At 41.9% G+C, this 13,143-nt stretch overlaps 1 protein-coding gene across 1 annotated transcript; it reads left to right on the forward strand.

Moving 5' to 3' along the window:
• Positions 1-7,381: 7,381 nt before the first annotated feature.
• fgfr1b (fibroblast growth factor receptor 1b) lies at positions 7,382-12,979 on the forward strand. Its single transcript, XM_072454181.1, has 16 exons — positions 7,382-7,529; positions 8,630-8,728; positions 8,825-8,997; positions 9,067-9,190; positions 9,258-9,448; positions 9,526-9,670; positions 9,779-9,969; positions 10,048-10,190; positions 10,310-10,431; positions 10,518-10,628; positions 10,710-10,900; positions 10,976-11,098; positions 11,175-11,245; positions 11,348-11,485; positions 12,126-12,231; positions 12,712-12,979. Exons 1-16 carry the CDS (start codon positions 7,424-7,426, stop codon positions 12,799-12,801), a joined length of 2,124 nt encoding a protein of 707 aa, XP_072310282.1. The 5' UTR covers positions 7,382-7,423; the 3' UTR covers positions 12,802-12,979.
• The last annotated feature ends 164 nt before the right edge of the window (positions 12,980-13,143 follow it).

Consider the following 13,143-nt stretch of genomic DNA (forward strand, 5'->3'; position numbering starts at 1 on the left):
TGGGCCAGGGAAAACTACAAAAAAAAACATGTCCCACTGGGAAGAGGCCCAGGGGAAGACCCAGGACACGCTAGAGAGACTATGTCTCTCGGCTGACCTGGGAACGCCTCAGGATCCCCCCGGGGGAGTTGGAGGAAGTGTCTGGGGAGGGGAGGTCTGGGAGGCCCTGCTCAGACTGCTGCCCCCCCGACCCTGTCCCGGATAAAGCGGCAGAAAATGGATGGATGGATGGATGGTAGATAGTAAAAGGGAGGGTTGCATTTTCCTCCAAGGATGGTTTAACGTACCTTCATTATTTCCAAATGTACATGCGCCCTAAACATACTATTACATGGTGTATAAGACTAAACATACTATTACATGGTGTACAGTTCTATCCACCATCAAGAAATTTGAATATTGGCTATGCAAAGCTTAATGGAATTCATCAATAAACACAAAGACATAGTCATTTAAATGTATTACCAATGGACACTGTATAATACACAATAATGAAAATGTGTACAGTTTTAGCTAATGGCAGTATCATGCTGAAATAATTTGGATACATAAACTCTTCTTGGCCTTTTCATCCACTGGACACAGGCCTCATAGTCAAGACCATCAGGGTTATTTGGACCTTGAGTTGCCAGGAGCATCAGGTTATCCAGCATCTTTGTTGACAGGGAATTCCTTGACTTGGTCTTTATTCCATAAAGTGGAGAACCCCCTCTCACAATATGAAATTGAGAGATGACCACATTGAGATAGTCTCAGGAGGATGCTCTTTTTTTGTTTTGGTCCTTGTTCCGGGTAGTGCGCTTTACTAGAGCGTAATCTCTTGATTCTTGAGTCTGCTGCGTCACGTCTTGCAGCAAAAAAAGCTTTTCCAACTTTTTTGCGGCAGCTGCGTTGGCGACGGCTTCCCACGCTGGCCACGGCGGCACTCCCCGCACCCACCTGCACCCGCCGTGCTCCCCGCACCCGCCGTGCTCCCCGCACCCGCCGTGCTCGAGGGTGCTCCCAGCACCCGCCGTCCAACAAGCAAAGTCATGAGTGTCTGATGTCATGGATGTTGGCCTAATGCTCGTTGCAGAGAGAATTTTAGCATTTCAAAATAATTACTGCCACAGTGATGTATTGAAGCTTCAAAGCAACAAAAAGACGAAATGTAGGTTCAGACGAAAAATATTTCATCTTTTTAGCTTCAACCTATTTTGAGATGATCCCTAACTTAAATTGCAATTTTGATTTGATTGTGATATACTGTGCAGCCAGACAGACAGATACAGATCACTGATGGAAAGGCAGATGGGCTTTCGCTTGTACGAATCCAGCAGAAGTTTAAATGTTTTATGGTTTTGTGTTGCATCGAATCACCAAGACAAGTATTCCTCAACAGTTGTTTGAAATAAATGTAAATGCAGATTGTTTGCAGTGAATAGTGTTGTATCACTGTGTCAGATGTTTATCAGTCATCCAGAAGCACGTCTGTTTAGAAGAATACATGACAATATGCCCAGTGTGATTGCTGTATCAGCCTACACATTTGGGGGCATTTGCACATTCAACACAGTCTCAACCATTGTCACGTTGCTTGACACTCTCAAACACACATTATCCAGTGTGTCCATGACAAAGACAGAATTCATCTATGGGACAGTCTCGCTGTCTCTGAGGGGCCAGAGCCAGAACTGATGACTGTGTGGGAATCGAAGTGAGGCACTCTCACAAACTTCATGCAAATGTTAATAATCAGGTCGATCAGCTGCCATGCTTAATGGATTACTATTTCTTTGGAGCAATATAGCTGATATACGAGATGCACAGTGTAGCTACTCGCTAGTACTCATTTTCACCCCCCAACACATTGGTGTCATGTAACATCTTGCTGCTTTGTATGATCATCAGAAATAGATGTATTGTCCAACCATTTCTTGTTTTATACATGTTTTAAAATAATACACACAAAACACAGAACAGAACATAACCAGAGAGCGAAAATATATATTTTTAAAACATTCATTGGACGTGGCTGTCTGGCTGTGGTTGTATCTGTTGGAATAATCTGTCTTTATTACAAATTAACCTGGGAAAATTGAAAAATACAGGAGATTAATAATGTTCCGGGGGCCTCTCTGGCAGATGACAAACAGTTGTGCCATTTGAAGGAAGTTCAGAATCTCTGTGCTTGGCAGTGTCAAAAACAGTCTGCAGTGCAATATTAATTTCAGTCCAATCTTTTCTTGCAACAGGGCAGTCCCAAAACAAGTGATAGTGGTTTGCCTCCTGGCAACCAGTTTCTCCAACAGTTAGTATTTCCTTGTAGAAAAAACCTGACACATTTTTCCAGTAAAATTCCCTCCAGACAAAGGCATTTATGGTCCTCCACTGGGATGTACAAATATTTTACCAGTCTTCGTCTGTCAAAACAAGGTCCCATTCTCTTTCCCATTTGTTTTTATTATATTTAGCTGTCCAGATTAACAATGCATTGGTACAATTGATATACATTAAGTTTATAAGCCTCGATAAAAATGTCCTACCATTTAAGAGATGATGTTTGTGTATCTGCCAATAAAAATGAAAAGAATTGCTGGGAAGATATAAAAAAGTTGGATGGCACATTTATTTTAAATGAAGATAAATGAAATGGAAATTAAACAAAGATCTTGGTGTGGTCTTGGACAGTGTGAGGTTTGCATGTTCCTCTGCGTTACTGGGTTTCCTCCAGGCTCTCCGGTTTCCCACATCAACTCAAACATGCACCAGGTAAAATCCTCCAGCAAAGGTAGCCCTGACCAAGCCTAGGACAAAGATCTAGAGAGGGGCGCCGGGCGCTGCCTTTGGCAACCACCGCTCCTGAGGAGATACCTCAGCGGCATGGGTCAAATGCTGAGGACAAATTTCTCTACAGGGACAATAAAGTGTACCTTAACCTTAATTCGAGTTCAAATGGAATGGCCTCATCGTCTCATTGTATGATGTTGCATAAAAACTATGGATGAAATGCCATGGAGACATTTTTTCCATACCTTTCATACTAATGTAGTGATATATCAACCCAAATAGATGAATAAAGCTTGAGGTATGAGGCAGTTTGAGTTTTTATTGGTGAGTTTCTCTTTGCATGGTATGGTTTAATCACACGCATGCTCTGATGGAGAAACAGGAGAATAGTGAAGTGTGACTAAGTGTCCAGGATACAGGGTGTGGAAGGCGGAGACAAGGAGGAAAGTGCATTTGGTCTATCTACTTTAAAGTGATGGGTTCAAGGACTTGGGAGTTTCAGACAGTTTTGTATTGCTTGGATGCACAGTGAACCCCTGCTTTGTGGTTGAACGAGATGCATAAACAGCAGAGCTGTATGAATATCCTGAACTAAAAGCAAAGTGCTGAGGTTAAAAGAGGTGGTTGCTTCTCACTTCTTTTACCCCCCCTGGATAAAAGTATTTGGAAGGTATTTTAGGATTACTTATTTCTCCATAAATACCATACTAAAAGAATATATTTTTGGCTGGCAAGTGTCGTGGCTACGATAGGGATATGATGTTTAGGTGGATGTCTTCCACATGAATTCCAATTTATGGGTTAAATGAATAATTATTGACTATTAGTTTCCAACAACGCCACCCTGGATTGATGCCAGGGACACATACACAAGTAAGGCAAGCGCAAATTCTTTGATTGAGTGGACCAGGAGACTCAGATATAGGAAAACAGTTCACAATTTATTAAATCTAAAGACAGAATAAATAAAACATTTGTATTTTTAATAATAAAACTACTACTACTACTCTCATTCACACATTCACACCTCTAAAACAGTAGACACATTTAAACAATTCACAGAAATAACAAAAGTAAAATAAAACAGCAGCCCAGATTGTCCCTTAAGGCACTTAGCCCAATTACCCTACCAGGAGGTGGCGCTGGTCCTTAGCAGCAGGCCTGGGACCCGGTACAGTCTCACAGTCCAGCTGGGGGCCAGAGCCGACACTCAAAAACTCCAAACGTTGATATGTTACAGTCTGTCAATGTAGAATGGGGCCGGTGCGAACGTGCCCAAACCCACCAAGGGCACTTGGAGGGAAGTTCTGGGTTTGGGGTCGGAGGAGAGACCCGCGGGGTTACCAATCCTATAAGGTACAATAGTTTGGGAAATTAACTCTCAGATGGATGTCCAGAACCGTGCGCAACAAGCGAGGGAGAGAGGAAAAGAGATACATACCGGTGCTCGAATCTGTGCACTATGCGCGCCGCGGCTGGGAGGAATCCCGGCGCACAAAGCCTGCACGTGACGTCACGCACTACAAACGGTGCTAAATTAGAGCGAGTTTGATTACAATATAAATCTATGGAAGAGAGGCAGCTTACCGGGGCGTTAAACCTGGGGAGCGTGCGGCACGAGTCATACAACAAGGTTTGAGCAGGGTTTGGTGAGCGCACGATGCGCAAACCAACCTGGTTAACACGCTGGTGTGATCGCTGGCTTTAAGCCTAAACTTTGGGGTGTTTTTGGGGCGATCAGAGCGAATGCTCCGGTCCTCGTGCCGCTTGCATTGCTCCCAGGTGGAGGGTGACGTCAGAGGCGAGAAGGGCCAGCGCAGGTGAGGAAGCCTCCTTTTAAAAGGGCCCAGGTCACAGGCCATAGGCTGTCAGGGGTTATGAGGGCCTACTGCCACACAAGCAAGGACATAGCCTATTGACAAGACGAGCCAATAGTTGCACATGCTAACATGGGACAATAGGCATTCTTCTAAAGGCTGCATCATTTGATTAGGAATTTGACAATTTTGTGATTATTCGTGCAATTTGTCTCATTTAACACACTGTCAAGCAGAAAGAATAATCAAATGCTATGGATTAGCCTATTTGTAAAGTATATTCAATTGTCTCAAAATGTTTGTTTAATTCGCAAAATAAATTCATATGGTAGTGATTTTCTTAATTCCTTAACAAATGCCGTTGTCCCGGCAAAGTGAAATAGTGCGATGATGCGTAACAAACAGCGAGGTATAAAAGTGATTTATTAACGCGCGGTTCCTGGTCGTGGGACGCGCACGTTCACGGGGCGATCGCTGAGAAAAGGACACGTGAGTTCCAATTTGAACCAGATCAACAGTTAGGTCTTTCAAAAGCCTTTCACAGCGTGAATTGAAAGCAGAGGAAATCCTTCCTCTTCCTGACCCATCAAAAAGAGGGAAAGCTTTGGAGGTGTGGGGGATGTGCGTGGTCAGGCCGCACGGCTCATGTGCGCGACAGCGTCAGATCATTTCATACATCCAAAGAAAGACTGCTGGGATGAGATTGCAACATCGGGGAAATGGAGTCAATGAGGTGACGGGACAGGGGGCTCTACAGTGAAGGGGGCTCTCCAGGAAACACCCACTGGAGGCGTTACCTTCCCCTGCGCCTATATCCACACAATACCGTCAATGAGCCGCTGTGTTTCCCACGTTTTTTACCGTGTCCGCCGCGGACTCATGTGGACGCAGAAAAACAAAGAGCAGACTTTGCGATTAGAGTTGTGTAAACACCGGTGAGTTTCAGGGGAAGAACATTTCCACGTTCTTTTCCCGCGACACATCGAACTCGTTTGGATACATTTTTGGCAGTTTTAGGCATCGACATTTATTTGGAAAACTTGGAGGTGAGAAATGTTTTCATGCGCCGACGTGAGCGCACACTATACATGCTTATACAAGCTATATGCTTACAATGTTGATTGACTTTTCACACGCTTTCATGTGTAGCCTATTATTTTGTTATACCGTTATAATAGCCAACGTCTTGCTATAAATATGTTTTATTAATTCCTACTCTTTGTCTGGGCCCTGTCCCAGCAGAACCTGAATGGGGTTTGTCCGGTGCAGGGTTGTGGCAACTCTTATTTCAATGTAATCCATCTCTACAATCAGTGCTGAGTTTTGAATTTGCCTCTATGCTGAAATATGCAGTGTAGTTGTGACTCAAGGCTTCCCAACATACAATGTGCCTTTCACAGACAGTTTAATTTACTTAATCCTCTGACACAACGAGGCTGGCTATTAGCATTGAAATGCTCTGGAAGAAGATGTTGGGTTTTCACACCTTTTCTTCATCTGCACATCTCCCATCATGTGCCCATGACTTGCATTAGTCTTCACCTTTATGTTGTAGCAGGACTCTACCTGCCTTCAGTGGACTGCACAAATGCTGAAGAGCAGAACTGATTTAAATTGCCAGTGGGATGCAGAATCTGGTGTGTAGGTGATGGTCTCAGCATTAGAAAAGTGAAATAGGAAGATGCGCACATTAAATAGTACTGTAATTGAACAAATACTGTGTTTTGTGGGACTCTATGCAATATCTTACTAAAATTAAAACACATTCTTTACCAGTCACAAACTGAATCCTGCTCCAGTTCACTTAATACTTGACTCAACATGTCATATACATGACTTTATTGTTTTAATTTCTGGCATCAAAGAGCTTCCAGTATCGGAAACCTCTATCATTTAAAGACTTTGCTGGCACTGAACTATGTTAGCTAGTAATTATGTCATCATAATCCAGGCATGCTCCTCTCTGATGATCATCATACTTGGGACACCACCCTCACCACACACATGCTTCTGCTTGTTTCAGGAGTCAGGACTACATCTTACTTACATACTGCATGTCCTCAACATTTCTCTCATAATAATCTACATAAAACACTCGAGTGTTGCTCGTTTGGAGAAATAATATGTGTGAGAAAATGAGAGATGCATCTGTCTGTTGTCAATTGGACGGCCATAGTTCTGTGTAAGGTACAGAAGTTTGATGAGTGTTATAGTCATTATGTAATGCATAAGTATCTTAACCTTTTGTCTCAATAGTCCTTCACAACCCCACTGTGTGTAAAGTAATTAAGGAAAGCAAGTTTTTCACTTCTTTGAGCAAAGGCTGTGTGTGTTAGTTTGTTTGTTTGTTTTGTTTGTTTGTTTGGAATGCCTCCGACTGTTTTGTTTGACGCCCAACAGATATTTAGTAGTCACAGGTGAAGTCAGGGAGGTTACTTTACGTGTTGAAGGTTTTTGGCACCCTATCAGTTTTTCCACACCTCTGAGGGAAACAGCTGCACAAGTGCTAGCAGCAATAAAGCTTAAAACAAAGTGACTGACCACTGATTTAGATGTATAGCAAATGTAAACAAGTAGTACTGTTTAAGTTAATGACAACAATATTTTGTGTGTGCTATAATTTCCATCACTTTCAAAAACATAATAATAGTATTAGCCTTCTTATAATCTATTTGTATTGTATTTGTAGATCTTTTTTCTTTGGTCACCTTTAAATGTACTTCGTTCGTCATTTGTCTATTTCAAGCAGTTGAGTTTGTAATACTAATACTTCTCTCATCTTTGTTCCTAAGGCTTATTGCCCTGGTCAAACTGATGTGTTAATTCCTGTGGACAAAATGTCTTCCTTCCGCTGCTTTCTGGTGCTTTACTGGATCCTCCTGTTCCTTCTGAGCTACTCGTCTCAGGTCTGGTCCAGGCCCACCCCCGAAGACCTAGACACAGGTAAGAGGACTTTGTTCAAGTCCAAACAGTGTCTTGCTTTTGGCTGTTTAAGCATTCACACTGCTGGTTGCTGGTTGCAGTTACTTCAGTACAAGTGTTTGGGGCTTTTTTTCATATTTGTGACTGTTTGTGGTTGGCATTTTATTTAAAGATTTTAAATGAGAAAATCTCCTCATTGAAGAACATTTTATGGTTTGGCTGGTTATTTTTCCTGGTGTGACCAAGGGTTAGCTCATAGTCTGCTAGTTATGGTCTCTATATCCTGTGTAGACTGTCTGCACACTAACAGCTGTAGTGGCTGAGAGTAATCAACTCTTGCGCAAACACAGGCTTCACTTTCCGAAAAACATCCACGTTCTCAATCCCTCCTTGGACCATTTAGTCCCTTCAGTCTCTTGATGTATTGTACGTATATAGGAATTTACGTTTCTGGACTACAGCTGTGTGCTTATCGATGTTATTTTTTCTCTGCAGCACATCAAATTTGTTACTGCAGCTGCTTTTAATAATCAACATTTACATTCTCACTCTATATGTCTGTAAGCCCCAGTAGTAGACCTGACATAGTACACTGAGGATATAGTGTACTGCCCAATTCTTGTAAAATGTCTCTGTCTAATCTCATCCAACCAGACAGATTGTGGCTAATTGGCTTATTAAACCCTCATTAAAGTCTGGCATAGTAGTTTTACATTTCTTCTTGATTATTTAGCTGTGCCACAACAGAGGCCTGTGTCAAAATCAACAATCCTGCCAGTGGGAAGTCGTAGTACACCGCTCCTCATGTAATACAGGACACAGAGTGACATGTGTGTATTTGCTTGCTGTTTAAGTCAGGGTAAGAAGTCTCAGAAATGCCGGTAGTTTTGTGTAATATTGTGTGTGGGCGACAACTCCTGCCTGCTCACTTCATTCATTTTTCATTCAAGTTTTTTTTTGTTGGCTAGTTTTATACCGGGTTGGTCGGTTTACGGCAAACAGACATATTATTTTGCTCAGCCTCAACACAAAACAAATGTTTTCATAAGAGTTTATAAGAGTCCAGTTTGTCTGTAGAACATTATAGTATCGGACATGTTTACATTATGTATTATTTTTAGTGGAGCCAGTTAAATCATCTGAAGATGAAGATGAGGATGAGTCTTCTTCAGAAGAGAACAAACTGTCAAAAGAATTATCAACAAGCAACGAGAAGTCACGTAAGTTTCATATTTCTCTTGTTTACAATGCTGTTTCATATTAAAAATTACTGAAAAGAAAAAGTTTGTTGACTGTTTTTTGACATTTTTCACCAGCTTTGGCGCCTCAATGGGTGATGCCAGAAAAAATGGAGAAGCAGCTTCATGCTGTTCCTGCCAGTAGGACTGTTAAGTTTCGATGCCAAGCAATAGGGAATCCTATTCCTACTCTGCACTGGTACAAGAACGGAAAGGAGTTCAAAAAAGACCAGAGAATTGGGGGTTTTAAAGTAAGTTACATGCTGTCTTGTATCTATAATGTAAAACACAAAATAATTCCTGTTTCTATTCTATCCCAGATTAGAGATCACATGTGGACCTTAATAATGGAGTCAGTTGTCCCGTCTGATAAAGGCAACTACACTTGCGTTGTAGTGAATGAACACGGCAGCCTCAAACACACCTACCTCCTGGATGTAGTTGGTAAGTGATGCTTTTTACATCACTTTAACCTGGATATCATGTCTGAATGAGTGTTGATCTTTTTCAGAGCGTTCCCCTCATAGACCCATCCTACAGGCCGGTCTGCCTGCAAACCAAACAGCAGTTATTGGGAGCAATGTGGAGTTTGTTTGCCGCGTATTCAGCGACCCACAGCCGCACATCCAGTGGCTCAAACACATCACAGTGAACGGCAGCAGGGACGGACCCGACGGGCACCCATATGTGCTGGTCCTCAAGGTACTTTACCTGTAGGATAAATAGTCAACAGCATATAGATGTGTTGTGCTTCATTTGGTACACTTTGTTTCTTTAAGACTGCTGGTTTAAATACAACTGATCGAGAAATGGAGGTCCTAACTTTGAGGAATGTGACTGCAGAAGATTCTGGAGAGTACACTTGCCTTGCAGGAAACTCCATAGGCGTGTCACATCATTCTGCTTGGCTCACTGTAGTTGATGGTGTGTGGACGTAGTCAAGAACATTATAGAGTTGATTCTGGTTTTGCCTTAATCCTTGAATGTCTGCTAATGATTATGCACTAATATGTTCCATCTTTTTTCCTCCAGACCTTCCTCCCTCCCCTGTGCCTTCTCAGACTTACTTGGAGATCTTCATCTATTGCCTTGGGTTCTTTATTGTCATCATGCTCATTTCCACAGCTATTATATGTCGAGTGTGTTGTGCTCCCAAAAAGAGTGGTTTTACTAGCCAGTTAGCAGTGCAGAAGTTAGCTAAAAGCATTCCTCTGAGAAGACAGGTAACATCCTTGTATCTCTGTATCTGTTTGTCTCTTTAGTAGGTCAAACTTTCATTAAATCACATTTTGCATCTACAGGTGTCAGTGGACTCAGCTTCTCTTCAGTCAGGAAAGTTTTTGATGCGGCACTCACGTTTGTCCAGTGCAGGCACCAGCCTCCTGCCTGGAGTTTTGGAGTATGAACTGCCTTATGATCCCACATGGGAGCTGCCTCGTGACAAGTTAGTTCTAGAGAAGTTTGTGCCAGTGTTTGTGCATCTTTGGCTTCTTTTTCCACTACTTTCATTTTCTGGCTAATTGCACAAATGTGAATTAATCAAAATTTCTTTCCATCATTTAGACTGAGTCTGGGGAAGCCTTTGGGAGAAGGCTGTTTTGGTCAGGTTGTGCTGGCTGAAGCTGTTGGCATTGACAAAAACAAACCCACACGTGTTACAAAGGTGGCTGTAAAAATGCTCAAAGGTAACACATATCTCACTCACAATGTACAACTGATTGAAAAACCCAAATAGAGTGTGTACATTTGAATCTTCTCTCTTTTTCTCTAGCCGATGCCACAGAAAAGGACTTGTCTGACCTCATCTCTGAAATGGAAATGATGAAGACAATCGGCAAACACAAAAACATCATCAACTTGTTGGGTGCTTGTACTCAAGATGGTAGGTTACACTTAAACATAGTGGATGCCTTTGATTAATTATACAAAGGATGATAGCTCATACTGTCCATGTACCCTATAGGGCCATTGTATGTAGTGGTAGAGTATGCAGAACAGGGGAACCTAAGGGAATACCTCCGTGCCCAGCGGCCTGCCGGACTGGAATACTGGAGTGGTCCCAGGCATGTTTCTTTGGGCAGTTTGGAGATCAAGGAGTTGGTGTCTGCTGCTTACCAGGTGGCAAGAGGGATGGCATATCTCGCATCCAAAAAGGTGCATTTGTATAACCATAACATTACAATTATAGTTATTATAATGTCTATAAAAATGTGTGTTGCATTTGTTCAGTGTATTCACAGAGACCTGGCGGCAAGGAATGTTCTCATCACAGAAGATAATGTGATGAAGATAGCTGACTTTGGTCTTGCCCGAGACATTCATCACATCGACTACTACAAGAAGACAACAAATGTAATTACCCTAGATTAGACCATTTCAAAAAATTAACCGTGAGAAAGCTAATGCTAATCGTTAAATATTTTCATAGGGCCGTTTACCAGTGAAATGGATGGCACCAGAAGCGTTGTTTGACCGCATTTATACGCATCAAAGTGATGTGTAAGTTGATATAATTATTATTGTTATCCCAAAAACTAATTTGGTATTGGTACAAAAACTGTTTGTTTTACATTGCGTTTGTTACCATGTTTCCTCCTTCAGGTGGTCTTTTGGGGTCCTGCTTTGGGAAATTTTCACCCTCGGGGGGTCTCCTTATCCTGGAGTGCCAGTGGAGGAACTCTTTAAGCTGCTTAAGGAGGGTCACCGCATGGAAAAGCCCTCCGCATGTACTCAGAATATGTAAGTGTTTGCGCACGACACCCTGCCCCCCAAATCTGCCCACATGCATAACAATGGCATAATAACACCTCTAAATATAGCACTTGTAACTTAGCATTTAGGCTCTAAATAACTAATAGAGTAGTAATAGTAGTTTATTATCCTTTGTGCTTCAGGCAGACTTACCGTAATGTATGTGAAGCCACTTGTTGGTCAGTCTATTCTTTAAAGCAGCTGGTTGCTAAAAACAGTAGACGGGGCCCGTGGGAGATCCCTGTCCTACTCTGATAATCACCTACATATTTAGCTGTCCTGCATGAGTGATGTGAAATGACAAATGGTTTGAGGAAAATAAACACAATTCCCAGAAGCTTGATTCAGTCTCTTAAGCCTGGACTATTACTAACACTTTAAAGCCGTTCTATTCTTTTGTGTTAAAAGGAACAAATGTACTCGGGTTAATAAGTGGTCAGAGTCCCAGTCCCAGTTTATTGTGAGCTGTTTGTTTGAAAGAAAATGCTCTTCTTTTTTTGTAATAGTGACATTTTAGATTGTGCCTATGTTTCAGGGATATGGGCGATATTTCCTTTTGAACCTCAGACTTAAAAAGTAAAAGCACATATTCGTATGTAGTAATTCCTCCTCTCATGCATGTCATCAGGTACCAAATGATGAGGGACTGTTGGCACGCTGTCCCATCGCGCAGGCCAACTTTCCAACAGCTGGTGGACGACTTAGACCGCGTGCTTTCACTCATGGCCAACCAGGTACTTTTTTGTTTTGTTTACAACCCTCAACAACACTAGAGCAGGGTGGCCAGATTTTTAGAGAGCAACAAATGATCCAAGTCCCACAAAAATGAATAAAGTAAGCAATTAGTTAAACATTGTGTGTCGTCTCTGAATGAGCTGTAATGAGATGTGCATATTTGATTAAAATTCATATTTAACAATAATAACTGCTTTATAATGTTTATTATCTGTTAACAGCCTGTATTTCAGTCAAAACTGGGTCTGTTATCATGAAACCGACTTGAAAAAAGGGCTAACAATCACCCAGTTTATGACATGAAAGTGCCTGTCAGGAGCAAGCACAACAACACAGCCTGCAACTGTCATTTTTAGAATTTAAATTTACAAGCGACTTTCCAAAAAAAGAAGCCCAAAGTCTTTATAAAGAAGCGGACTTGGCAACTCTGCTCTAGAGTTGTTGGACTCAATCTTGACTTTGTTCTTATTTTTTGACAGGAATACCTAGACCTGACTGTCCCCTCAGAGCAGTATTCCCCAATCAGCATGGACACATCGGCAGTGGCTCTTTGCTCTAACTCCTCATAAGCATCCTGGGAGCTTCTCTTCCTGAATGACCTTTATCCCATTTTCTTGGCTGAACATTGGTGCATTTGATGAGGGTGAGCTGCTTCTCGGTCGTCTTTGGCTCTGGTACTGGTGATGTGGAGAACAGCTGTCCAAAACGGTGACTCCCCAGTGAGGCCTCAGGAAGAAGCACGATTTCATTAAGAGCTTAAAAACTGATTTCAACCACCAACGACCTTTGAACTTGTTCTGTAAATCGCTCACTGTATATACTTCACAAAAATGTCATTGTATATGTTGTAAATTATGTTTTTGTAATGTATGAAATAGTCCACCAGTTATGGAAAAATTGGGGAAATTATA

This window comes from Eucyclogobius newberryi, unplaced genomic scaffold (genome assembly GCF_026437365.1).
Source record: "Eucyclogobius newberryi isolate DKJ021-1_F unplaced genomic scaffold, fEucNew1.0.hap1 SCAF_2, whole genome shotgun sequence".
In the NCBI taxonomy this organism is placed as follows: Eukaryota; Metazoa; Chordata; class Actinopteri; order Gobiiformes; family Gobiidae; genus Eucyclogobius; species Eucyclogobius newberryi.

Excerpts from the sequence above, each read along its gene's own strand:
- fgfr1b (XM_072454181.1), top strand. The coding sequence starts at position 7,424 with ATGTCTTCCTTCCGCTGCTTTCTGGTGCTTTACTGGATCCTCCTGTTC. Across the intron at positions 10,432-10,517 it reads GGCTGTAAAAATGCTCAAAG|CCGATGCCACAGAAAAGGAC; the intron begins GTAACACATATC and ends CTTTTTCTCTAG. Across the intron at positions 10,629-10,709 it reads GGGTGCTTGTACTCAAGATG|GGCCATTGTATGTAGTGGTA; the intron begins GTAGGTTACACT and ends TGTACCCTATAG.